This window comes from Agelaius phoeniceus, chromosome 8 (genome assembly GCF_051311805.1).
Source record: "Agelaius phoeniceus isolate bAgePho1 chromosome 8, bAgePho1.hap1, whole genome shotgun sequence".
Taxonomy (NCBI): Eukaryota; Metazoa; Chordata; class Aves; order Passeriformes; family Icteridae; genus Agelaius; species Agelaius phoeniceus.
The window spans coordinates 9,719,379-9,747,095 of record NC_135272.1 but is presented as its reverse complement, the minus strand read 5'-3'; the positions used below and the strand labels follow the sequence as shown (position 1 = coordinate 9,747,095).

The 27,717-nt window shown below is 45.5% G+C and overlaps 1 protein-coding gene across 3 annotated transcripts; it reads right to left on the bottom strand.

Annotated features, from left to right (window-relative positions):
- Positions 1-18: 18 nt before the first annotated feature.
- Positions 19-27,717, bottom strand: KLHL20 (kelch like family member 20). Of its 3 annotated transcripts, XM_054638212.2 has the most exons (13): positions 27,388-27,717; positions 25,349-25,409; positions 17,586-18,159; positions 13,369-13,527; positions 12,236-12,330; positions 10,919-11,034; positions 9,717-9,900; positions 8,241-8,384; positions 7,892-8,025; positions 6,838-7,046; positions 4,190-4,296; positions 2,407-2,487; positions 19-2,313 (listed from the first exon to the last, which is right to left on the bottom strand). In XM_054638212.2, exons 2-13 carry the CDS (start codon positions 25,369-25,371, stop codon positions 2,283-2,285), a joined length of 1,857 nt encoding a protein of 618 aa, XP_054494187.1. In that variant the 5' UTR covers positions 25,372-25,409; positions 27,388-27,717; the 3' UTR covers positions 19-2,282. The 3 variants fall into 3 exon arrangements, with proteins under 3 accessions (XP_054494187.1, XP_054494188.1, XP_054494186.1); XM_054638213.2 differs by having other exon boundaries at positions 19-2,487; positions 27,388-27,715; XM_054638211.2 differs by lacking the exons at positions 25,349-25,409; positions 27,388-27,717 and having other exon boundaries at positions 17,586-18,191.

The window sequence follows — 27,717 nt, the reverse complement described above, 5'->3', positions numbered from 1 at the left end:
CCCAAGGAACAAACCAAGAACAGCATAGAAGAAATTTATTAAGATAGCACTATTTATACAAGTTACTCATGCTAGAAAAAAGCATAAATGATACATGTAAACATTTGTTTACAGAATACTTGTTTTCCTTGTAAAGGTGCAAATGATCTTCATATGTAAACACAAGAATACCAACCTTTAGGGGGGAAGGGGCTTTTATAAAAGTTTTAATGTCCCATTTATGACTGTAGTGTATTTTTTACTATATTCAAGCACATTAAAGTCTGAGTTACATGAATCAAACTATGAAGTTAAAGAACTTAAGGTGTCAGCACTGCCTTTTTCATCTCAAGAATTTACAGTCCTCTTTCTCAAAATGAAATTTAGTAAGGTCCACAGTTAGATCAGGTGCAAAAGTTCATTCTTCCATACTCAATAGAAATTACAGTAAAAACAGAACTGTTGAGTCTTGAGTTCTTCCCTGCTCTCCCCCCCCCAGTCCTGGGTGACTCCACAGTTATTCACAGTGCCAGAAAACAGCCCTTCCCCTCCAAACTCCTAAATGAGCCTCACACCTTTCCCTGCTCTAACCACACACAGGCAAAGTGCACAAAAACCACTCCAAGAGAGGGCTCCATCCATCATGGTCAGGAATTCTACAGACACAGACAAGAGGGCAGCTGAGGTGAGGCTGGTCTGAGGTTTTCCAGCAGGAAGGAGCTGGCTGTGGGTCTGCCCTTCCAGCAAGAACACAAGAAGTGGGTATCAGAATGAACAGATGATACCTGCACCCTGCTTCAGACAAGAACTGATATCAAACAGGCAACAAGAGGAAAAAGGCTTTTAAAAGTGAGCTAGAGCTAGGTGGATTTAAGTTCTGTCAGTGTTGCAGGATAAAGTACCAGTGTGGGTGTAGCCAAAATGTATTCCACACCCAGCTGCATTATTTCTGATATTATTCCTGCATTATTCCTGTGAGTGGTGGGTCCTTTGTAACAGCTGGGACCTGGGTGCAGTGTTCTCTGTCCTCACAAATCTGCACCCAGCCTCAGGAGGGTCATGTCTGCCAGTGGGCAGAGTCCTGTCAGGGACTCCCCAAATATCCTATGACTCAGAATTCCATCATTTCATTGGGAAATCCCTGGCTCTGGGGGAGGGATTCAACATTCCTGCCTGGCTTTGAGGGTCCATGATCTGGGGCTTTGGGGACTTGGACACAACCACCACCACTGGACATCCAAAGAAGGACCAGGCCTTTCCACAGGACCAGTGCTTTTGACAAGACCTCATCCATCACTCTAACAGGACTGCAACCACTGTTTAAACAGGACTGGTTTTAAGCCACTCTTTGTGTATTCATTGCATTTATTGTCATCTCTTTATTGAATTGCAACTCTGACTTGAAATCTCTCACAAGGTGTTTCTGTGGGGTTAATTCCTCCCCTGCTGGTTCACCTTCAAACCAGCACAGGTTCACACACAGGAGAGAGGAGAGGAGAGAAAAGCTGAATTTTTGTACAGTAAAAAGGCATTGCTTGAAATCCTTTTCCTCTCACCCTTTTTGGGCACTTCACTGATTCAGCTGAGCGATGAGAGTTCCAGTTCTGAAAAGATACTCAGGGCACCCATCTCACAGCTCTCCTGTCCTCTAAGAGACCCAAATCATACCACAAGGGTTGGAACCACAGTAGCTGGCAGGACACAGCCCTGCCCAAACCACCAGCTGGTCAAAATGCAAGTCACACATATACATATATATATATATAAAATACATATATATATGCACACACAGATGTATATAAAAAGCTGGAATCATCGCTGTGAGCGATACAAAGGAAATACATGATACAAATCAAATGAAAAAATAAATATACTCTGTGCACAGAAAAGCTTCTGTGCAAAGGTGGCACCTTGCAGGTCAAGTACTTTTTTTTTTTTTTGAAGCTCTCTGTAAATAAGGCAAAAGCAATGTTTTCTGTATCACTTTTTTTCTCTTTCGCCCACCAAACAGCTGCCACATCCCCTGCTCCCACAGCAGGAGGGAAAGCAGGAATGCCTCCTCCTGGCCAGACTCCCAGTACAGAGTGTATAGGCTCTACATCAGCATCCTTTTAGGCTACAATAACTGTTACAGTTTGGTTTATTCCAAAAATGTCAAACTATTTAGAAAAAATACGGACATAAGCAACACTTCTACTTTTGTCCAGTGGTTCCCTGGAGTCTGACAACGTGGTCTCCCGCGGGGCACGCTCTCACAGAAGTCAGTTTTTAGAATTCCATAGAAAGAGTTCACCGACAAAGAGTTACATTGGAGCTAGACCGTGCATACTAGAGCTGCAAAGAGGTCCAGTGTCAACAAGTCTCTTCAGTTTGTTTTTTTTTTCTAGGAATGAGAAGGCAGGGGACTCCCTCCCTCTGGAAGCTTACCATATATGAGATTCACAGTGTGTCATTTTGATAACCCCCACGCCGCCGCCCAGCCGCCGGTAGTTCATGCCGCCGTACAACCTGCAGAGACAACATTCCACAGTCACACATCCTCCTCCATGGGGACACCAGCCTCTGGGAGCTGCCATGGGAAACACTGAACCATCTTTAATGTCTGCTTGAAGTGAAGAAGAGGCTGTGGAGCACCCATCTTACACACTTCATAAGTTAACAGCTGTATTTGCTCATGCCTTTTTCCCTCAGAACAGAAACTGCTGCTTGATTTGACACCAAATTTCTGTTAAATAAATGCTTCCTGCTCCCTGTCTGGTAAGAAAAAGAACTTTGTAAGCTGTAGCTGACCTTAAGCTAGGTTTTGGGTATCACAGGACTAGGCTTAGTCCTCCCAATGCAACTAATTTAATTTGTATATCTAAACCCCTACATTCAGCTGAAAAGAACCTTTCTTACCTGTCTGGTAAGAAAAGAACTTTGTAAGCTGTAGCTGACCTTAAGCTAGGTTTTGGGTAACACAGGACTAGGCTTAGTCCTCTCAATTCAACTAATTTATTTTTTCTGTCTAAACCCCTACAATTCAGCTGAGCCAACTGAGATATAACACATCCCAAGCACCATCTGCTGACTGCAATGGTGTCTGCATTTCACAGGGATATCAGATCCCTACAGATTGCAGCTGCATGTCCCCCTCTGTGCCACTGGAGCCTGCTGGCAGAACAGGAGAAGCAAGTTCTACAAACAGCTTTGTTAAAGCCAAATTGCAGCAGAATCGTTTCTCAGTCAAGCTGAAAAATAAAAAATATCTTCAAGATACAAAAGAAAGGGAAGACCATGGAAGCTGGTCACCTATATTGAGTTCAGTGGAGGAAAAAACCACAAGCTAATAATACCTTGAATAATCTCCCAAGCTGTGTGAATGCCTGCCAGGCAGTCACTCCTAACTCTGGACTGTCACAGGGAGTAGCTGAAACAACTCCATAAGGAACCTGATGTATGTACCACTCTCTCCTCAACTGGTTTCCTCAGCAGTTCAAAAGGTCCTGTGGATCCATGGCTCACCAAACCAGGGGAAATTCCTCCACTGCTGCTCATGACAGCCATTCTCACCAGTGAAGGGTTAAACTACTATTATCACTAGTAAGAATAAGAACAGTAATTTCTCCCCATTCCCCACCCTTGCTAGATCACCACAGCAGCAAAAATAGCCCCAGGAGTTTGATACTTTATGCTAATTGCATTTTGGAATTGAAAACACAAGCAATTGTTTTCAAGTATAGTTATGACTAGAAAGGCTATTTTTCCTCTTTCTTTTCTGCTCAGCATATATTTTGATCAGCAATTTAATATTATTTGTCTCAGCTTGGAGATTCTTCCAGTGGCTGAATCCTGCTGATTTAAAGGAGAGTAACATCACGTGCTTGAAGTGTTTTGTCTCCACCAAAAGGATTCAGAAATCACTGCCTCACATTGAAAGCAAGAAGTGAACAGGCCAAATTCTACATGGTGGCTGTGAGTTCCTTCTGCTAAGGATAAGCTCAGTTTTACTGGGATGCAGGAGAGACTCAGCCCAAAATGAACAGAAGGGGCATAGTGAGATATTTTTCAAAATGTGGTTCTTTCTTGCAAGGCAAGAAGGCAGAATGGGAATGTTGTGATGGTTCTACCCCACACAAGTTCTCTGTCATGGTGTGTGCCACATTCCTACTTTGCCTGGGACAGCTCTGGCTGGATTTCACTGTTTGATTGCCACACAAATTCAAGTTACCTCCACGTGTTGGCATCTGGATCAAACACCTCAATGGTCTTCAGGTATGTTGTGCCATCAAAGCCCCCCACTGCCATCAGCTGTCCATTCACCACAGCCAGGCCAACCTGCAAAACAGCCATCAGACAGCAGCTACTTAGCTGGGATACTGAAAAGAAGGGTTAAAATGAAAATATTAATGGAACTATTTAATAACCGAGTTTGGTGAAAGGCAGTCTGCAGGAGAGGGTTGGGGTTTTTCTCTTTAGGGCATGGCACAAATAAAATACCCTAAAAAATGAGACATGGAAAGTTAAATATGTATCTCAGAATAGAGAATCTCTCAAAGAAAAAGCAGAGGGTTCCCCTTATTGCCAGCTACAAGAAATAGAACTATCTGAGTGATGACAAATACATGAGAATCTAAACCTTTTCCATACAAAACTTATGCTCTGGACTGAAATTCTTCCCCAAGAAAGAATATCTACCAGCCCACAACACTTGGTTAAAGTAGCAGAACCACAGGCAAGCCCCTGGTCTCAAACCTTTCAGGTTGTGGCTTGGACCATCTGTAAGCACCTTGGCCTCCAGACTTTCTATTTAATCTTTGAAAACACTGAAACATCAAAACATGATCACTTCCAGTGGAAAACGTGGAGTATAACAGAAAAAAGGGAAGGTACACATTGTAAAATGGTCCCTGTTTGGCTTTGAGGAAGTCAGGTGAGCTGCAGATACAGCTGCATGTGTTTAGCAGTTTCTATAGAAAGCAAACACAGAAGCAGCTGATAAAAAGGCAATGTGTAATGAGAAACTGAAGTAGACAGTGCTGGACAGGTCACTCTGTGCTTGGAGAACAGAAATAAATATGTGTTCTCTGCCTCAAAAACCAGTGGCTGCTCAAACTGTGAGTCATACTTGCCTCACCAGACACTGAACACTAACACACAGACAGAGCTCAGCCTCTCCTTACCACATAATCCAATATCTCATGATAAACACCCAGAGAATTTCCATCCCCCCAGCCATGATGGCTGCTGAGAACACTGCAGTAACCTGTTGTTCCCAAGAAATCACCATCATCAGCAGTGGATGGGAACTTGCTGTCACTCACAGCATTCAGGAGGAGAGGCAATGAAAGCCCAGGAGCCCTGTTCCCACACATGCCTCAAGGCAATGAGAGTCTGCTGGGAATATGTATCTGAACACATGCTAACCCAGTTTCCCAGCTTTTTCCTCTCAGCAAGTGGGTGTTTTTACCTCCTCATTCATCCAGGGAGATCCAGGTACTAATTTGATAGTGTTCTTTCATGGTGTTTCATACCAAGTACAGCTATGTCACCTAAAAGCTCCTCTGCTTCGGGCTTAGTTGGCTGCATACAAACCCCAAAAATATTTAAAAACACCCTCAAATGTCTCATTTCCCCATCCTCAACAGCTGTCTGTGGCATGACTTGGCTATCTCTCCACCCTCTAGTCCTGCTAGAGAGGTTTTTGCAAACTTTTTCCCTCACAGAGAAGAGGTGAAGATGCAGAGGAGGAAGCAGGAGAGCCTTGTGAGAAGACTGACACTTCACTGTGTGCTCTCCCCACACCAAGAGTGACAATGACACCCTGCCCTGTGCCCTCTGACCCCACATGGTGACACGTGGCACAGAGGAGCCCACCAAGCCCCACCTGATGCCTGGAGGGGCTACCTAGAACAGGGGGCAGGCATGTTAAAGGAGTAAAGCAGGGTTTTATTAAAGGAATAAAGTAGGGATTTATTAAAGGCCTTCACAGGATACACCTTGGGCAGTACAAGGCTCCACCCAAGATGGATGACCAGTCACAAGTTTTCACACTTTTCTAAGTTTTGGTCCATTCCCATCTTGGGGTTCATTGTCCAATTCCAGCTCCAGGTGATGCAGTCCCATCCTCCCAGTTTGCTCTCCTCCATTCCCTGTCGTTTGCACCTTTTGGGCCTGGAGCTGCAGCGGTGCCCTTGGTTCTGGGGCTGGAAAAGGATTGTTCTGTGTGACTGAGCTGTGAGGAGAACCTGCCAACACTTTATATGGAGTTCAGAGTTATAAACTAATGCAGTATGGAATCTGGAATATGTGGGAATCAGAAAAACAGAACTTCCACAGATACTGAAGGATCTGATCTGCAGCCTTGGAAGAAGCTTGGACTGATGTAAAAGTACAATACACAGACATTAAGCAGAAAAAACATAAATTTATGTTTCTATAGTTGTAAGAATATGCTTTAAATAAGTGAGAAACTGTATTGATAAGATGGTGAAGGGTTTGTAATGTAAGGGTGTGGTTGTATAGAATAAGCTAAGAGTTTAGAAGTTATGAGAGTGTGCAAGTGAGACAGAAGCCACTGGATAAAAGTATCCACAGTGCAGCAGAAGTAAATAAAGGTGATAGGTTAGAAAAGCAAAATAAATTCTGTGGCAACTGTCTATTGGGTTAGAAAGTTCTATATGGCCTTGTAACAAAGAACTTGTGACTCCTCTCAAGCCATGGCTGAATGCTTCCTCCTCTAAAACACCATGGGCTCTGAGACTGATGTTTATCTGAGCAAGAAATCATTCTTAGCTTGAAAATAGCCCCATCCCTTCATTTCTAATGGCAACAACGACAGGAAAATATGAAATGTAAAACCTGAGGCATCAGACTCACCCCGCTGCGCCGGGACGTCATGGCCACCACGGGGGACCACTGGTTGGTGCGTGGGTTGTACCTCTCAGCACTGCTGAGCTCTGTGGTGTCATCCCTGCCTCCCACAGCATAGATCATGTCCTGGTACACAGCACAGCCCAGGTGCTTCCTCCTGGTGCCCATGGGGGCTATCGTGTGCCAGCGGTTCTCCTGGGGGTTGTAGCGTTCAACTGCCGAGGGAGGGAGGGAGGGAGGGAAGGTGTGCGGTCAGCAGGGTTGGCAGGCAGTGGGGAGAGCACTTTTGGACCTCATTTCCACACACCAAAAATGCCATGAACCCCTTTGTTCTCTCTTTTCTTCCAAAGCCATGAACCCCTTTGTTCTCACTTTTCCAAAGCCATGAACCCCTTTGTTCTCTTTTCTTCCAAAGCCATGAACCCATTTGTTCTCTTTTCTTCCAAAGCCATGAACCCATTTGTTCTCTCTTTTCCAAAACCATGAACCCATTTGTTCTCTCTTTGCCAAAACCATGAACCCCTTTGTTCTCTCTTTTCCTCCAAAGCCATGAACCCATTTGTTCTCTCTTTTCCTCCAAAGTCATGAACCCATTTGTTCTCTCTTTTCCTCCAAAGTCATGAACCCCTTTTTTCTCTCTTTTCTTCCCAAGAACTCTTGCTAGTCTCTCTTCTATCTCCACACTCAAGAGGGAGCTGGCAATGCTACAAACTGACCAGCAGCAGTTTTACCTTTGGCACCTTCCTTCCTACAGCAAAAACGGCTGCTGCAGGAATTTAAAAGAAAAAAAACTGCTTGCAACTCCTATGCAAATGATCAAATCCTTGTATTAAGGACATACTGCCAAATGAAGCACTGAGAAAGCAAACATATGACACACAATCAGGTAGTAGGGGCTCACAAGTCTGGAGAGTGAGTTATTGTATGGCAAAACAATATTGAAAGAAGAAAAAACTCCACCAACTGATCACTGAGATATTCAACAGCCATCTGGGGACATGACAGGCTCCCAGGACCAGGACAAGCCCTGCCTGGGATGAAGGGCCAGCAAAAGGCATACCAGTATTGAGAGGAGATGTTCCATCAGAGCCTCCCACAGCATAGAGGAAGCCTCCCAGCACAGCCACTGCCACTCCCAGGCGCCTGGTGCTCATGGAAGCCACTCGAGTCCATTTGTTTTCTTTGGGATCGTACCTGGCAAAAGAATAAACACCAGAGCTGAGGGAAGTGCTGACCTCTTCACAAAGGGGCAGGAAGATTGACTTTATTCTCCCCAAACAAAAATCCCTGTAAGATTTGTACAGTTCCTATCCCCTTCTCTAGCTTGTCTGCATTAGCTGCACCCTCTAAGAGAACCTTTTTCTTGCTGTGCCCTACTTTTTTGAAGTTTTTTTGGAATTAAAATGTACCTCTCCACAATGTTGAGACAAGAGACACCATCCTGGCCACCCACAGCATAGAGGTAGCCTCCAAGAACTGCTACTCCAACACTGGTCCTGCAGGTGCTGGTGGGTGCCACATCACTACTCCACTGATTGGTCTTTGGGTCATACCTGGAGAAAAAAAAAAAAACACACCAAACAGCAAAAATTACCTGCCTAGGTCTCTAGGTCTGCTTCAGACTCTCCCATGCTTGGGAGCTCTACTAAGGCTGTGAAACTTGCCTATCCTGAGCTTCAACTGCAGCACAGCTCTTTGTAAGCTGGATAAAAGCCCTGAAGTGATACAATGCATCCCCTACATGTTATTCCAGGGATGTTCAAACTGCAGGTTGGGATGAATCAAGCTGGAGATCAAAGGTTCAGGCTCCTGAGAGAGACTGGCTGGCATGTGGTAACTTGCAGCAGAGTTAACTCTGCTCTGTTCCCTGCAGCTCACACAGGAACTCAGCCAGCACTGGGACTTCCAGATAAAATATGGAGGAACAAGATGGACCCGGGAATCCACAGATAAAGAAATGCAGTGCATAGCAAGGAAGAGCAGGACATGGGAGATACAACACTAGGGTCATTATCTGGGAAGTTGGGAGCATTCAGAGATAGGTAGGAAGAAGGGGAGGCTCGAGGTGGAAGGAGGTATTTCTACAGCTCATTGGGTTTGCTACAGGGCCAAGATTTAAGAGTAGTAGGAGAGCTTGAGTCATGTGGCTTTCAGGCATGGGAATCGCCCTCTACAGCTCCCAGAAACAGGAAGCTTGGTAAAACTTGTTTGACTTCAATCTTTCACAGGCCTAAAACTGACCTATTTTCCTTCTTCTGCCTGTGTGCCAAGGTTCCTTAACTCTCAAGTTGCCACTTGACAAAAAAAAAATAATCCAGGATCTTTCCCTCAGCATTGAAGAAATCCCCACTGTAACCCCACCTTCTGTGCCTTGCTTTTCTCTGTGAAGAGAAATGTGGCCACAACCTTCCTCAACAACACTAAAAACAAACCCTCACTTGCAAGGAAGGTTAACCAGGATCACCACTCCTCCCAACACACCCACACCCATCTCCTAGAGATTGCCTCCTTATGCCAGAAGTTTGGTTTGTCCCATTAAGGTGGGGATAATGTGGCACAAAAGATTTTGCACCAGAGGTGTGTAAGGCAGGAGGAAACAGCAAAATGAACTCAATTCCTAAGAGGTTGCAGCCAGGGTGCAGGTGAGCTGCAGATACAGCTGCATGTGTTTAGCAGTTTCTATAGAAAGCAAATACAGAAGCAGCTGATAAAAAGTCACTGTCTAATGAGAAACTGAAGTGGACAGTGCTGGACAGCTCACTCTGTGCTTGGAAAAGAGAAACAAATATGTGTTCTCTGCCTCCAAAAGCAGTGGTTGTCAAACTGTGATTCATACATGAACATTCACAGCTGAAATTCTGCACAGGGGCCTTATGGAGACCTACCTTTCCACACTGTTCAGGTAAGAGGAGCCATCATGGCCTCCCACAGCATAGAGGAGGTCGTCCAGGACGCTGACCCCGACGCCACAGCGCCTCTTGCTCATGGAAGCCACCATCCTCCACTCGTTGGTCTGGGGGTCATAGCGCTCCACGCTGGAAATGGCATCCCCACTGCACCAGCCCCCCACTGCAGCCAAAAACCAAACCAGGGTCACAAAAACACTCACTGAGCTCACACACTGCCTGTACTGGCACAAATCCCCCCTGCAGACTCGTCTCTAAGTTGCTCCTTCTGAGGTTTGTAATTATAAAATAGAAGGAGATTTTCAAGGGCCTGAACTGAAGTTTGGAGATGCTGTGGCATGCACAGCAGCAAAGAAATTACACGAGTAAGAAACATAAGGTAACTCAGTCCCTGCTGCACCAGCCCCCCACTGCAGCCAAAAACCAAACCAGGGTCACAAAAACACTCACTGAACTCACACACTGCCTGTACTGGCACAAATCCCCCCTGCAGACTCGTCTCTAAGTTGCTCCTTCTGAGGTTTGTAATTATAAAATAGAAGGAGATTTTCAAGGGCCTGAACTGAAGTTTGGAGATGCTGTGGCATGCACAGCAGCAAAGAAATCATGTGAGTAAGAAACATAAGGTAACTCAAACTTTCAAATATTAATGCACAGGTCACATCAGAAATAGGTTGTGAAGACTTTATGGGAGCACCACCACCAGGAAATCCTGCCTGGAGTCTCCTTGCCTAAGCCAGTGGGAAAAACACATACAATCAGAATATCCTGAGTTGGAAGGATCAAAGTCCAACTCCTGGCCTGGCACAGGGGATAGCCCTAAGAATCCCACCATGTGCCTGGGGGTGTTGTCCAAATGCTTCTTGAGCTCTGTCAGGCCTGGTGCTGTGACCACTGCCTTGGGAAGTCAGTTCCAGTGCTCCACTGTGGGTGAAGAACCTTTATCCAATATCCAAACGAAGCCTCCCCTGACACAGCTCCAGCCCATTCCCTCAGGTTCTATTGCAGGTTACCAGAGAGCCCAGATCAGTGCCAGCCTCTCCTCCCCCCTCACAAGGAAGCTGTAAAGCATGATGAGCTCTCCTCTCAAGGCAGAGCAGACCAAGTGACCTCAGCCACTCCTCAAATGGCCCCTCCAGCACCTCCTGCTGACACACAGACACAGCTGCAGGGACACACACCTGCAAAGAGCACCTCTCCACAGCGGATGGGTTTGCGTGGCCTCGTTCGCGGTCCCTGCATCAGCGGCCGCTCCTGGGGCAGCAGCAAGTAGTTCTTGGCTTCATCCACCAGATCCCTGTGCAAGACAGGAAAATATTAACCCCCAGAGCTCAGTCTTGGGAGAAGGGGCCAATCAGAACTGATGGGAAGAGCAGCCAGCACTAGTCATGCACCTCAGGTATTGCCAAGTCACAGGAGAAGAGCGTGAGCGGCTCCGGTTAAACTCACGCTGTCACCTCAATGCTCATCGGCTGTTCACGAGCCACTGACACAGTGACAGCAGCAAACCAGCACCAGTGCTTGGCCAGAGCTCATAATAGATACAGCTTGCTATAAAAAGACTGATAAAAAAAATAGATATGACAAGAGATTTGTCAGGCTTACTGTGCAGAAAAGAAAAACCCAGCCTGCCTCAAGCTAAAACTGAACAGTCAGTGGTTTTGCCTCGGAAGAGAACAGGAATTGGAAAGCACACAAATACATAATACACACATGACCAATAGATGGAGATAGTACCCTTCTGATGAATATTTTCTCCATCAGCTCTGGCCAGCTCACACTGTCCATCCATTCATGACTTGCCACCTGGACTAATCTTAATATTCCAAACCCTCGAATAAAACAAAAAAGAACAAAAAGTCCTCCTTCCCTCTAGAAATGTGGAATTCCCCCAGTATGAATGCTTATTCAGGAAGAGAATAATTTAGCCTATGCCCTGAACTTCTTTACAATATGCACAAGACAGATCATTTGCTTTGTGGATGATACAGAACTCTGCAGAACCAGAAAGGTGAGACTCATACCATAAAAAGAGGAAATGAAAACTTCCCTGCATTATCCTTGTGGGAAAGAGCAGACTCTAATCCCAGAGTTCAATTCTGCTATCAAAGTGCAGACATTCTACATAGAAAAACTACTTTAGATCCCACAGAGATCATCATGAAAGCCATGCAAGAGCTAAGCTGCAATAAGAGGCCATGACTAGAGGGGGTGAAATAAAAAAAGGCAAAATGAAAACCAATACACTGAAAAGTCTTTTATCAACAGTCAAACTGCACACTCAGAGTTTGCCATTTCACTGAAAACTTGAAAGAACAAAACCACTTCTAGGGTGCACCAGTGACTATTATGCAAATAGAAAACAATTTTTCTTGCTTCTCCTATCCTGCCAGTTGCCAAAGACGAAATTATGAGGCACCACCCATTTACCAGTGACAAATGAGCACAGTTTCAGGGGACAACATAATCCAATTCTGTAAATGGCTGAAAAGATTTACCTGCATTCCTCATCACTCTTAATGAGTGGATCAGAGCCCACTGTACCCACAAGAAACTTGGGACTCAGCAGGGGCAGGCGGACGTGCTGCAGGACCTGAAACACAAACCACAACACCTATGGTGAAACCACAGATACCCACAGAGATGCAAGAAGCCAAATGGAAAACAAGAGAATTTTAGTTGAATGCAGCTTGTCTCACAGCACATTTGCCTTTGGAATATCCCAGTTTAGCTACCCAACAGAAAATCAGTCTTCAGAAAGGGACAATCCACGGAATCTATCAACAGCTGGAAACCTTTAGAAAATTACAGATGTCAAGACATCTGCCTGAACACTAGTTAAGTTAGTGGTTTTATCAAGCATTTAGCTCTCTTAAACCTGAGTTGTATTGAAGAGTAAATGAACAATAAGAAACAACACATCTTTCAGAAGAGGTTAGAATTTGAAGGCCCAAGCACATATAGACAGAGGCAAATAGTTATAAAAGCATTAAAAGCTGCCTTGAGAAGAGCACCTTTTTCCAGTTTGGTTTGTTTACTTAAAACCATTTTCAAAAGCTTTCCAGTAAATAAAATTGCATTTAACATCTCTTTCCAAAGCAGAAACAGGGAGGCAGGCAGATGCTCACCTCTTTTGATCATCCAGCCCAGACTTCAGAGGCTTTGGGCTGACAGCTTTGTCAGAATGGGTTCTGCTCTGTGAAATGCCTTGGCTTAGATGAAGCATCACATTCCAACAAAACCATTGTGACAAGCTCCACTGTAACATCGTGAGGGCTGAGGCACAAATGAAGCAGCAGAGCTTAAAGAAGCACTGCAAAGTGAGACAAGCCTTTTCCTCTCCACTGTGGTGTTGATACGACTCTCCAAGCAGTGCAGGCAGGTTTGTCTGGACAGACTGCTGGAGTGAGCTCGTTTGGCAAGTCCTAGCTAGGAACAATCCAACAAATCCCCTAATGAAGGCTCTGGCCAGCCTAGATGAAGGACAGTGCAAGCCACCTAACACAGGTGGGAGTCAGAGAGAATTTTGGTGGCTTTACATCATTCAGAAGTGCTCTGGCACCACCCTAGCACCCCTCATTCCTCTGGCCCTGGATAAAGCAGCCTGGAATGTCTCTGTGCCCAAGATTACCTGTGGCAGCTGGGGTCTCCTCTCCTGGATGCTGTACTTCACCCAGGCCATCACAGCATTGAACACCTGCTCCTCGCTGCGCACGTTTAACTCGTCACTGGATATGATGTCTATGAGCTGGTTGGCAGGAAGCAGCATGAACTCCTCACTCTCCATCACCTGGGAAAGGCAGAGGAAAAAGGAAGGGAGTAAGGACAAAGCAGCAGAGCCATTCAGCACTCCAGCACTTCATGGACTGACCCAGTAAAAAGCCAATCCCCATCAGTTCCAAGACCAACACACACAAAGGGTTTGCTGCACTGGGCAGAACACAGCCCCCAGCAACACAACAAGACACTTATGGATGGGCATGCCTTTTACACCCTTTAACAATTTTAAAGGGTTAAACCATACTGATGAGGTTTCAAAATTCAGGAAAAACAAAGCCTTTCTTTAAAATCAGCCTCCTTGTTTGCTGTGTCTGATACATAAAGCAGAAATAAACCTGCAATAAATACGTGACTAAAAAGCAGCACTGGAGCACAGAGGAAAGCAAAACAGCACAAAAATAAGAGTCTCAAACAAGTTACCAGAGGCATTGCAGAGAACACAGAAAGCCTGATTTGTGGCAGAACAGAAAATATTTCAGGAGACTCATCTGATCCTGCCTCTTTCATTTGCTCTAAATATACACATGGAGTGTGCAGTAGTCGAGATGCACTAAAGAGGGAATCAGAGCCTCCAGAGCCCCTAAGGACTGATCTCCTGTGAAAGTCAAGCCACTGACAAACACATTAATTCCTTCAGCATCCAAGATAGCAACCAAGTTTCTCAGGAGGCCTTGGCTGCTGCTGGGGGACTGCTCACACAGCATGAGTCACTCAGACTGCCCTGGGAGCTCACACACCACCACAGCTCCTGCACAGACACCAGATACATGGGGAAAGGTACAAGAATCAAAATTAAAACTGCAGAAATGGCCTGACTGATAACTGCCAGCTCACCTTCCCTGCAAGCACTCCCAGTCTGCAGCCTGCAATTTCCAAAAGGGACAGAAAATAACTGAATGCTGGCTTGCCCTTATCATCTGTGACCACATTAGAATTCCGTGACTTATTTCACAATTTGCTGCATAAATTAAAGAAAAACACTCTTTGACACGATCATCTCAACAGCAGTCAGCTGTGCAGTCCTTTTAATTACCTGAAGAAGTTATTTAAGGGCACTGAACAAATATGCAGTTACTGACAACAGAAAATATTATTAAAAAAGAACAAAGAAGACCATGAGATCAGTTACCAGACTTGGTTCTTGGGCACCCTGAACTTTTGGGGACACTAAAGGCCACAGCAAGGTTGGCCCACACACTCCTTCAGCCTTTAAGTAGGAACTGGGTTGGTCATTAAAGATCTTTATCAGCTTTTTTCCATTGTCTCCCTTCCTCCTACAAAGCTTATGTGTAAACTTTACTCAGATGGTTTTTAAATGCAGCTTTTGCAGAGCCTGGAAACAGCAGCTGTGGAAATTCCCAAGTTAAAGATGCTCATCCAGTCTCTCCCTTTTACCCTCAGGACATCCAGTTGCATTGATGCCCTCACAAAACTCAAAGCACTTCTTTAAACCAAATTATTACTACTGTAAAACTTGTTAGTTTACATAGTAAAACAAATCAGTATTTAAAATGCTTTGGCTTTTTTTTGGCTTAATTAGCAGGACACTCATAATTACCTGACTAATATTAATGATCTATTTGACTGACTTGCTTAGTGGACAAGAATTGGCTGGATTTCATTTCCTCTGCAGCATTCCTGAACATCAGTGCTTTTATAAACAGAGAGAATTCATGTCAGACTATACAATATAGAGTCCAATTTTTGTCTGTTGATAAAAGTGCAAGTTGTCCACCCATAAATACAATTTTCCCCTACAGACAAATGTCAAGAGACAAAAAAAAAAAAAAACCAAAGGCTGCTCTTGTACAGTGGAGTTGTTAATAGAACCATTTCACATTATATGCACAAAATCCACTAGGAGTTATAGGCAACAAATTAAATTGGGAGGAATAGAAAAAACTGACAAAAACATTTTACCAAGAAGTTAATGATGTAATGCAGCAATACACATAAAAATTTAATAGAAGCAGAGGTTAGCACAGCAGAGGACATGAAGCAATTCAAACTGCATTCAAAGTAACTGCATGGGTTGGCCTGGTGCCTGCTGCTCAATATTTCACCTTGGCACCCAGGAAATTCCCAGCTCACGTTGCTTTCTGCCAGCTGGGAGGAACAATGACCACACCGCCTCTGCACAGGAAGGCAAATTTTTTATCAGCTTTTGATTTCTTTTTTTATCAGTTTTCAACCTCCACAGTGGATGATGTTAAACAGACAAGTGCATGGCTTCCCCCAGGGATCACCAAGGCACTCCCAGATGGAAAATACTGCCAGAATGGGATGCAATCCCAAGGAGCAGCACCACTGACACTGTCTGCAGAGAAACAGTGGGAGCAAAAGAAGTGATTATTAAGGATGAAGAGCTGCAGAACTCCTGGGGCACTGAACTGGACACCAAAACCTGCCCAGGCCAAAGAAATTGTGCTCTAATCTAAGCCTCACTTTTCCAGAGGCTGTGTTTAAGTCAAGTCAATTATAATTTGCATCATCTTCGAGGAAGAGTGCTCTCTTCTCTTTTTCCTCCTTGTGCTTTAACAGGGATAAGGAAGACAGAAAGTTGTCTTCAAGGGACTGCAAAAGAAAAGAGGCCCATAGCAAGCAGCTCTTAACAGCCAGCTGCATGTATTAATACTAAAACATTTTAAAACAAAACTGTCAAGCTGTTAAAATGTTATTTAGAGGCTTGTAAGCACGCCCTACTCATGTAATAACAAGATTTAATAACCAGTAAAACAACCAAGCACTGAAAATAAACAACCATCTGGACAGCATTTTCCTCCCCCACCTCCCCCCCCCCAAAAAAAAAAAAAAAAACAAAAACAAAACCAAACCAACAAATCCAGAAGAAAAGAAGTGCAGAGCAAGCACAGAGGATATGAAGTGGCCAGCTAAAATGTAGGGCTTTTGGAAACCACCAAGTTCTAAAAAAACAACCTCTCATCTTACCAGCAAATTCTATTTGGTTAGAAAAGATGTTTTTAATTGCAGCTTTTATAGTAAACTGATGTTTTGGATACCAAGAATTGTATTCACTGTGTCCAACAGTTGTGTTCTGTTGTGTTGCTCCTGCTCAGATTTTTCTTAAGTACTACCTGACTGAAATTAGACAATTCCAACCTGCTTCTTATATGTCAGAAGGGAAAAAAAAAAAAAGAGACAAGCTGCCATCACTCACAGCACTTCCATACTGCTGCTTCTCTGGGGAAACTAAATTAGCACCAGGAGTTCCTGGAGTTCCTCCCTTTGGAAAGGATCTCCCTGTGAAGCTGGTGGGAAGAGGAGATTTTTCTGCAGCAGTTCAGTAAAGACCCACTTTTCTCTGACTATTGCTCACACAATCCTTAATTATTATGTTGATCCTTCTCTGAACCAGCTGCTGACATTTTTTTTTTCACCAAAAAATCATCTAGGCAGAATTAACAAAGGATGAGAAACTTGAGTTTATAAAGGTCAGCTACAATATTACACATCTGAATTACTTTCAGACAGCTTCTGCTGAATAATAGATGCAAAACTCTAGTTCTGCTACAACCAGGGATTTGAAGACTCCCCTGAGGCAGCCTCACGCTCCCCCAAACACCCACTTTTCCAATCCCAGAGCTCAACATCAAATTCCTTGAGTTCTACTGATGTGTTGTCCTTACTTTTAACACCTTCCCCCTCTCCAACCATGTAGAATCCAGAATATTTCTGAAAGAGGAGTGGAATGTCAAACCATTGTGCAGGCAGGACAGATTCAATGCCAAATCCAACTGCACCCACAACTCTGACTCCCACAAAGCACTCACCACACACCTTTCAGGGAAGAAATGCTGTGCATCATATACAATCCACTGGTACAACACAGTCCTGCCACCTCTTTCCTCTTTCCTCCCCACTTAACATCTGGCACATCTGGCACCCATCACTATGGGTCCCATCAGTGGCACCCATCACTATCAGGGCACAGAGCAGGTGAAAAGGCAGGATTTGGAAACAAAGGACAAAATGAGAGTTGCTGAAAGCTCTCACAGGCCACATTGATGCATTTTACATCCCAATTCCAGCACGCCAGCACTTCCTTACCTCCTGGAAGTTGTGCTGTGTGAATTTGTCAGCGATCCTCAGCAGCTCGCGGCACGAGTGAGTGTCAGCAAAAGCCCGGATGCCCAGGCAATTGGAAGGGTCCAACTGTCTCTTGAGGAACTCACAGCAAGCCTCCTGGATCTCAGCCAGCTGGAGAAGACAAGCAGCTGGCAGCAAGGTCTGGACATTCCCCTCTTCCACGGTGATCTGCGAGGTGTAGGCGAAGTCGATGAGCAGCTCCATGGCGCGCTCGTCGATGTCCCTGATCACCACCTCGGTCTGCCGCGACTCCGCCAGCTCCCCGGTGAACATGGCTCGGAAATAGGGGCTGCAGGCCGACAGGATCACCCTGTGGGCGTAGATCTTCTTGGCCCCCACTACCAGCACCACATCACAGAGCTCCCGGTGCTTCCTCAGCAGGTTGATGACCTCCAGGGTCTGCCGGGGGTGCTTGTCGGAGATGTAGGGCATGCGCGCGGGCTGCGGCACGCCCTCGGGCAGCTTGTTGGGGTCTCCGAGGGTGCAGCGGCTGGTCACGTCCATTCCGGTCTCTCCTGGGCGAGTGCTGGCACACCTGCAGCGCAGGAGATACAGATACAGCACCATGGTCAGGGATCCCAGAGGCAGCTGGGACCTGAAGCTCCACAGCTCGCACCCAGCACAAGCCTGAGGGACAGAGACACAAGCCGTGCCCGTAAGTCCACGGCGGGAGGTGGGAACGAGCACGTGACCACGTGGAAGAGGAATCCATCTCCAAGCAAAGCTTGCTTAGAAGTAAACAAAGGGCAACTTGCAGCAAGCTTCTATTTATTGCTATTTTTATAGGCTTTCTATGACACACGGCTGTAATATCCAGCTACACATACATATTTATGAGCTGAACCTCGCCGTAGCCTCGTGTGGTAAAGGCACATTACCCCCATTTCACAGAGTGACTCAAAGCACAGATTAGCTGGCTTGCCCACTGTCAAATGCTGGAGTTTTCTTTGACAGAGGTGGAGATGGATTTCCAGCTCTGTGATTTAACCAAACTTCTCTGTTCTACCTATTTTTTTAATGGGGTCACTTATCACTGTAATGTCTGAACACTCTCAACTGTCACACAGACTTCAGGAGCTCAAGATGGCCTGCAGACTACCATGAGCATCTTTCAGGTTCACAGAATACCCATTTTAATCAGCACCTCTTCAATTATCTTTGAGCTATGGAGTCTCCTGACTCAACCCACCCTCCCTGACACGTGTCAAAAGAAGGTTAATCTTCCCCAAGAATGGCAGAAGGCAGGCAACACCAAATCAAACCAAACAGGAAAAAGATAAAACAAGTATCCACCACTGCCAATCTACCTAAAAAGGAAGAACAGGAAGTCAGGATGGTAACTTCAGAAATGAAGAATCACTTAAGAATACGTAAACTAAGTTACAGGCACAAAGAAGAAACACAATCTCTTCCCAGTTTCAGAGGCAATTAGGAAAAGCCAGGAAACTGCTGCCTCTTCCCACATCAAAGGAAAACCATCACTTTGAGCAAAATATCAGAATATTGATGGTTTATCACCACTGAAGATGTACTGAAAGACCCAAAACACGCTGGCCACTACCAGTTTTTCCCTGATCCATTGGCATTTGTGAGCTGTCACTACCCCATTGTTCATCTTAAGAGTTAAAAAGAAATCAAGCTTGGCTTTGCCATGGCTCAATGTAATTTGCAACAGGCTTGAAGGAAAGAATTAAAAAACAAACACCTCACATCTTTTCCCCTCATTATTATGTCAAATGCACTTTCTAAGCACTGGGAAACCAGTCTCTGCAGCAGTTCAAATTATTTACTTGCATCTTAGCCTGTTTTCCCATTCCCTCCACACCCTCTCCTTGATCATCATATTCAGATGTTTTAGACCTTTACCTCCTCCTCCTATCTTGGTTACACAGATCCAGCTGAGGCTCCCCTTTGGGTTTTGCTGCTTGCTCCTCCTGCTCAGCCTCTGCACCTTAAATGCCTTGGACTTTTATCCCTGCTCCATCTTTTTTACATCCATCACTTTCTGCTTCCCTGACACCTCTGACAAATCCTTCTGCTCTTACACTGCCTCTCACTCTCCTCCACCCACTCCTGTCCCTCACAACCCAAATTCACCTTTGGGGGGGGTTTGACAATCATTCTTGAAGCTCTGCCAAGTTCCTCACAAACAATGCATAAACTAAACTGCCCTTGCAGCAACACACACCAACCACAATTAATGGTACCCCTGCAAAAACCCCAAGAAACCTGGGCTGAAGATTAATTTACCTAATTAGCTTATTTTCACAGTCCTTAGCAGCCAAGGCCAGAAGGTAAGTAATTTAATCCCTCTACCAAAAGATGTAGAAAGGTGGTGACAAACATTCCCCTGTAGAGTTTGGCTCTTGCTAAGCAAGCTGAGTTGATTTTATTGTACATTAAGAGTTTTGAACTATGTCAAACCAACCCTTGGAAGGAAAAAAAAGAACACAATAAGAGCTCTTCTAAAACACATGCTACTACAGTTCTGGACAGTTTGTCTTGACCAGGCTGTCAGTCAAAGAACAGAAGAAGCATTTTCCAAATAAAAACCCATTTCATGTAACTACAGCTCAGAAGAGATGGTGCACATACAGGACAGGGCATCCTTTTGGAAAGCACACAACCCCTCTGTCCCACCTATAAGGTTTTCCTGAAAGCACACAAACAACCCTTCTGTCACACCTGTAGGTTCTCCTGAAAGCACACAAACAACCCCTCTGTCCCACCTGCAGGTTCTCCTGAAAGCACACAACCCCTCTGTCCCACCTGTAGGTTTTCATGAAAGCACACAAACAACCCTTCTGTCACACCTGTAGGTTCTCCTGAAAGCACACAACCCCTCTGTCCCACCTGTAGGTTTTCATGAAAGCACACAAACAACCCCTCTGTCACACCTGTAGGTTCTCCTGAAAGCACACAAACAACCCTTCTGTCACACCTGTAGGTTCTCCTGAAAGCACACAACCCTTCTGTCCCACCTATAAGATTTTCCTCATCTCCCACTAAAACCAGCCCTAAAGCAGATCTCAGAGTGGCACAGGTTCTAAACACAGACAGACTGGGTTAAGGCCATGCTGCCTGAAGAAATACACAATATTCCTGCCAATCCCACAGCCCAAGACTCCCTGCCCACACAGGGCAATGGGATGTACCATCTTGTGCCACAGGATTACTTGGCCATATTTAGGCAGTTGCCCTTGTCTTTCCTAGCCAGGACAGAACAGGATTTTTCTGCCCAAATGAGGCCCTGCTGAACACATATTTAACTCACTGAAAAGGTGTCTGGTTAGCAAGAACTGCAGTCATTCCTGCATTGTTCCCACCAGCATTGATCTGAGAGCCTGCATTGTCCCCAGCCTCCTTACTCCTGGGGAGAAAGTGCTGGTTAATGGTTAAAGAAGACTGAATGGATGGAACAAAGAATAGCAACCAAACATTCCTGATTCACCCATAACTGATCTCTGGGTGGTACAGAAGCCAGTGATCAATTGGCTTAAGAATTTCCAAGCTGGATCAACCCAGATGCTTGATGTGAAGCTCGGTGGGTTGCTGCTACACACAGGCACAGAAGTGTGAATTTAAAGGACACCTCTGCTGGCTTGTGTCTCCACAAAGATTGTAATTCCACTGCATTCTGAGTGCATTATGCATAAATATGCACAGAGAATGAAATGATGAGTGAGTAGCTTAGAGGTGTGAAAGACAGAAGGCAGCACTTGATTCTCACATGGCAGGGGAGCTGCATCCCCCCACACAGAACTCAGAGCTGCTCCTGAATAGCCAGGGTGATTAAGGAGGGCTGAGGATCCAGAGGAAATGTGTGTGTGTGCCAGGATAAAACATTCACACCCAGCTCTGCAGATATTCTGGGATTAGCTGCCATCAAAATGCAGGGCTGGGGAAATCAGCAAATACAATGGGATTAAGAAAGGGCTGACAAAGGATCAGTTTTTGTGGCACACTGCTGAGAAGTACAAATGGGAACACAGGCAGTCTGCAACACTAACTCAGCTAAATGAACAGGCTGCTCTGCCTCCATTTTATTCCACTAATGCCCAAAATTTCATTCATTAACAGGGGCATGTATGAGACATCCATCCTTACAGCAGCTCCTCCCAAAGTTCAAAAAAATACCTAATAACACACACCTAGGGAAAATTCCCTCCCATGCTGTCATAAGGGCACCTTAACTTTCAAATCTGCATATCTGCATTTTTTAAAGACAGTGTGTGTTTTAGCACAAGATTACAAACAGGCTTTAACACAGCTCAGCAGAAAACAACAGGCTGACCCATAGCTTATGGAACACACATTTCAGGCTAAAAACATCAATTGAAATCCAAAAATCATACATTGCTGGAGTGGATTTCAGTGGCAAGAGATTTTAGTAGCAAATAAAAAAACAAACCAAACTGGTAGTGATTTCTGTCAATGCCTTGATTTGAAATTAAGAAATAATTCCTATACTCATTACAGAGCTGCAAGAACAGGGGCCATGGACTTGGCCCAGCCTTTGGCAACCAAAGCCACCACCACAACATGCCAACCAAGTAAATGGAAATGCTTTATTGTGGCATCAGTACTCCAGGCATCAAGTTAGCTAGAAGTCTGATTATCAGGAAAAATGATTCATTTTCTTGCCTAGCTAGCAAGGTTCCAGTAAGTTTTCTCAACAAACTTATGCAAACAAGCAGATAAACCTGACTGAAATACTATTTTATGTTACACAAAAGGAAACCAGCAAGGACCTGGTGTATTTGCCCCTACTTACATTGCTTGGTTTGAATTTTACTGACCAAGAACAGAAAATTCAGTTTCATCCTGACTGAGGAAAATGTGACATGGTGCTGAACTACTGTGACATCCCAGTCAGGGTGAAACTGAGGATGCCCACACTCTGAAAGAGGAGGTCAATACTGGAGCCTTCCAAAACCTTCCTGAGCCTTTTGTAGTTTGTTTTGGGCAAGAGCTATGTCCAGGTAGCTGGAAAACTCCTGAGTGCACGAGCAGGATCTGCAGCCTCCTTCCTCCTGCTGGGTCTGGCTGCTCTGATCCAGCACTGCTGTAAGCTGGGAAAAGGCTGCCAGCAAAAAGCTGGGTGAGGAAGAGCTGGGAGAGCTTCCCCAGTTTGTTTGGGAGCTGCTCAAGCCCTCGTGCCTGAGCTATGTTGAAGATATGTCTGCAGCTGACTGTGCATCCACCCATCCTCAGCTGATTTCCCTCCTTCCTTCCTCACCCCTACTTGCCCAAGGGGTCCAGGACTCCTGTCTGGCCCTGGCCACCAGATCTGCTCTGCCCTCCTCATCTGGGTGCTGTGGGACCATGCCCTTCACCCAGAGGTCCCTGCTGCCTTGTTTTTCCCTTCAGCAAAGCCACATTCTCTTGCTGACAGTGAGCAAGAGCAGCCTGCCCCAACCACCCCTTCATTCCTAATGCAGGGTAAATCCTGTTTGCAGCAGCAATTCTGTGTTCCCTGCTATAATCTTGACAGGAATAGCTGGAATTCCTTGTCTGTTCAAGCTGTTCCTCCTCTCCTCTGAATGCTGTACACATTTGATACCATCTCACTGTGTTTATTAACCCATTACTGGCCAAGCCCCACTCCCCTCTTCGACCGGTCACGGGGTCTCTCACTTTTAGAAGTTTTGGTCTATTAGTGTATTGGAATTAATGGCTTAATTACAGCTTTAGTCCATGAAGTCCCACTTTTCTTGTTTTTCTCTCTCCAGCCCACGTTGTTTGTGCTCTTGGGGCTGAGATTTGGATCATTTGTCCTTGGTGCCCAGCTGGAGCAGGAATTGTTTTGTCTCCCTACTCTGTGCACAGAGCTCATAGGAAGCCCAGACTCACACACTAAAGCAGCCCAGAATGTGAAAAACATAAAAGCTCAAACCTGAGGCACCACCTGGGCAGGCAGAGCTGTGGATCATTATTTCTCCTTTCTGCCCCACCTCACGTGGGGGTGTTAAATTGGCTTCAGAGCCCTGAGTTAAAGGATAAAAGAAAATGCTTTGCCATCTACATAGCTGGAGTTCATAGGAAGATCTGTGCCCAAAATCCAATCAGGAACCTTTTATCATTTCCTGCTAAGACAGGCAATAGGAGGAGAACAAACAGAAATTTTAACAAGCCACACTGAAGCCCTTAAAGCAGGCGAGTGTATTCCAGAACTGGAGTCCACAGCTCACAGCAGAGATGTGCTTGTCAGGCCAGGCTGCAGCAATAATAAAAACCTCCACTCCTTCAGCTCTGTGCTGCTGCCCACCACAAAAACTAAAACTGAGTGGCACTCAGAAATTCCACAATAGCAAGTCCAAGGCCACAAACCCACAAACAGACACACAAACTCCAGCACATGAATTCTCTGCCTCAGTGTGACACAGAAAACAGCAGGCACAGAAACGAGTTTAGAACCTCAATTTCCCCATCAGGAACACAAAAAGTAGGGAGAAAACAAAAACACAAGCCAAGCTAGTTATCAATTTTATGTCATTCTGCAAAAACATCTTGATAAATGGAGCACAACATCAAAACCTAAAAAACTGGTTTAAGATTTAAACAATCTCCACTGAAGAGGGCTACAATGAAAGAAAGCTCATTTGGTATTTAATCCATCTTGGAAGAAAAGGAATTCACTGCAGAAGTCACATACAGCCCCTCACTGACCAAACCACATTTCTTATCTTGGCAAAGTTGCAGCACAATACCCAGGCTCAGCCTCTGTCATGTCCCAGGTTTACTCACTGCTGAACTGCAGCAGCGGCACAGCAAATTAAATTCATTAAAATTCATTTAATTAAAACAGCATTGTGCCATTCTTCAAGGGTTTAAGTGGCTACTTTCTTCTTGCCTCCTTACACAGAACCCAGGCTAATGGTTTCTGTGGCTAAGAATGCTCTATATATTCATCTCTGGTTAAAAGCCTTGCCTCCCCTTACATTAATGTTTATAGATTTACCCACAATAAAGTTTTCCTTCTTTCAACATCCCAAAGAGCACAAACAGACCAAGCAAGCTGCCTGAGTTCTCTCCAATCCATTTAGAGGTAAAGAACTTCAGGCAACTTTGCTTCCACACAGCCTGTATCATGTACAGAAATGCATCTGCTGCTAAATTGTGCTGTGGATTGCCATCAAGCAAGGAAAATCAACAAGAACTAGCAGGGAACCATGTTTGCAAACCTGTCATCATGCTGAACTACTGTGACAACTTTTCCCTCTATGAGAGAGACTGTTTTTGACACAACCACAGCAAGAACTCCCCTGAATTAAACTTCAGCTGCATCTCCAGCTCATTAGAACTGAGGCAGCTGGCATCCATAATTAGAAAAGGAAATCTCCTTTTCACCCAACACCTCACCAAACTCCCTTCCTCAAGGGAAAAATAATGCCCCTTGGGAATCAAGTTTAAATTTATTCCTAGGCAGTCTATTTTCCACAGCTTTGATACCTAAGTAATTAAATACTGAATTTTAAACATGATAGTAAATGGGGGAAGTGGAAAAGGGGATGGAGAACTACAGTAACTTGTCTTCCATACTTTTCCTTAAAGACATCTGGCCTTGTAAATATTGAAAACTAAATACATTTAAGAAAGGACTAAAGAGGAATGATTTATTTCCCAAACCACACAACATTTTACAGTCCACAGGCACACAGAAAACCAACCCACATGATTTATCCTGTTTGGGGAAGAGAAGAACAATTGTTTTTGTGTCTTACCTGCGCATTGGCTTTCCGTCCATGCACCGTGAAGAGAAACCTTCACCCTACACTTCAAGACCTGATCCAACAGGGAAACAAAAGAAAAAGAGAAAAAAAGGTGATTTTCCTATGGGTTACTTTTAATTTTTGAGGGAATGCTTTGCTAGGCTCTGTCTCTACAAATGAGTTGATATCTTTTTGGTGTTCTGATAGAATGGTGTTAAGTTTTACATCTCTTGTGTCTCACTATTCATCAAGACTGAAAATAGAATAAAATCTTTTAAAACACCTCTCAGTTACCCTGTCTCTGTAAAAACTAAGGAAACCAACAATTTCCAAGTGAAAATAACCTTCTTTCCCTTCTTCAGTCTTCCTCTAAGAGAAAAGAGCTGCCCACAACCACATCCTAATGTGCCTTTGAGCTCTTATCCAGTTATAAATTCACATCCCAGAATAACAATACCTGGATTGCAGAGAATAAAGCAGAAGAAAACAGCACCAGCATTAAAAACATTTCCACCACGGCTGCACAAAGATTCCTTACCAAACAGAACACACACATTATAAAGTCAGCAAACTGCCTGCCTCCCTGAATCCTTAAAACTGTTCCACCAAAGGGAAAAATATCTGAAGTGACAGGGTGCTCACTGTCACTCCTTGCTCGGAGCCAGGAGGTATCTCTGCCTCACACATTTAGCAGAGATTTAAGGCAGGCTGGCACCTAATAAACAGCACAGCGCTGCTCACCAGCTACACTGCAGAGCCAGAATTTGATAGAAGATAAAACTTGTGTCTGGAAATTGAAGATAACTGTGCCCCAGAGGTAAGAGGGATGCTAATAATGCTACTACATCTGCAAAGATGAATGATGCTGCCTGACATTCACTACACTTCCACTCCAAATATTCATTTTCTGAGAGTAATAACAGTTGCAAACTGCACAGGCTTTTCATATTCAACCACTAACTTCTAATTCTAATGTAAATTAACCCTTTTTACAAGGGCATCGCTTGCCCCAATTTCATTTTCGATAGCTATTCACTTAAGAGTACATTTAATTCAATTATTATTCAAAGCAATAAGCCTAACTTTTTTGTAAAAATCTATTAAAAGAACAGAAAGGTGTTCTGCTTCCACACTGATAGTCACAGGCTTCTACCCCTCCAGAAACAAGCGAGAAACGGGAAACCACTGAGCTATGGGAAAAGCAATGACAGAATGAGAATGAATTAAACCTTAAAATAAACACAAGTAGCATTCACAAGAGGGAAAGAAAATAATTAAACTTAGGAAAAGCAAGATCATTTTTGGAAGACCGGGACTGTCAGATTGCAACCCTGCATCCAACAATAAATGAAATATTTAAATTGGACTACAGAACTGTTATAGCTACGTGAAGAAGAACCTTATTTCACAGGCAGCACTCTCTAGGAGCATTATCCCAGACACACCAGCGGAGCTGGCTAATGAAGAATAAGCTCAGACTTGCTGTCTGCCACACTTGCAAATTACTCAGGTTCCCAAATAAAGACAGGCAATTCCTCCCGGTTAGGGCACCGCGTAGCGATTCCGAGGCGAGCTCGGGGCTGCCGGGGCACCGGGCACGGCCGCGTCCCGCCGGGGCTGTCCCGTGAGCCCCCGGAGCCCCCGCACACGCGAGGGAACGTGCAGCAGGCTATTCTTAGCCCCCCAGTTGCATCAGATTTAATCCCCTTAAACCCACGTTGAAAGCCGGGGAGGAGGGGAAAACACACACACACGTATACAGGCAAAATAAAGGCATTTAAACCGCGCTGTCCGCGCGGCAGCAACAGGCTCAGGGGCGGCTCTGCCAGCAAAGCCCGGCCCTGCAGCCCCCGCGGCACAACTCGGCTCGGCAGGCGGCAGCTCCTGCGGGACGGGCACCGCTCCCCTCCGCCGGGCCCGGCCGAAGGGCCACGCCGAGCCCAGCCCAGCCGCGCCGAGCCCAGCCGCGGAGCCCACGCTGCCCCAGCCCGCCCGGGCAGCGCTGCCCGGCCCACCCCGCGCCCCCCGGCCCGCAGAGCCGCCTCACTCACGCCGGGCGCGGGCTCCTCGCCACCGCCGAGCCGCGGTCCCGCAGCGCCGCCCGAGCGCCTCCTCAGCCGCAGGAAGCGGCCCGGCCCCCGCCAACCGCCGCCGAGCCGCGCCCGCCCCTTCCGCCCCCGGAGCCGCCGCCTCAGCGCGGCCCGGCCCCCAGGCCGTGAGGGGGAGCCCGTGTGGAGCCCCCGGCGAGTGGCGGAGCCGCTGCAGGAACGGGGCTCCGCGGCTGCTGGCAGAGAATCAGAGCGGTCAGCGTTGGGAGAGAGATTTAAGATGACACCGGGCCCAGGCGTGCGCCCAGCGCTGCCGCTGGAAGCGCTAAAGCA

What these genes read in the sequence shown, in the direction of transcription:
- KLHL20 (XM_054638211.2), bottom strand. Translation starts at nt 18,191, where the DNA reads ATGGTGCTGTATCTGTATCTCCTGCGCTGCAGGTGTGCCAGCACTCGC. An exon ending in TACCTGAACAGTGTGGAAAG is followed by an intron (nt 8,385 to 9,716) that starts GTAGGTCTCCAT and finishes TTTTTTCTCCAG; the next exon opens with GTATGACCCAAAGACCAATC. An exon ending in AACATCTCCTCTCAATACTG is followed by an intron (nt 7,047 to 7,891) that starts GTATGCCTTTTG and finishes CTCCCTCGGCAG; the next exon opens with TTGAACGCTACAACCCCCAG.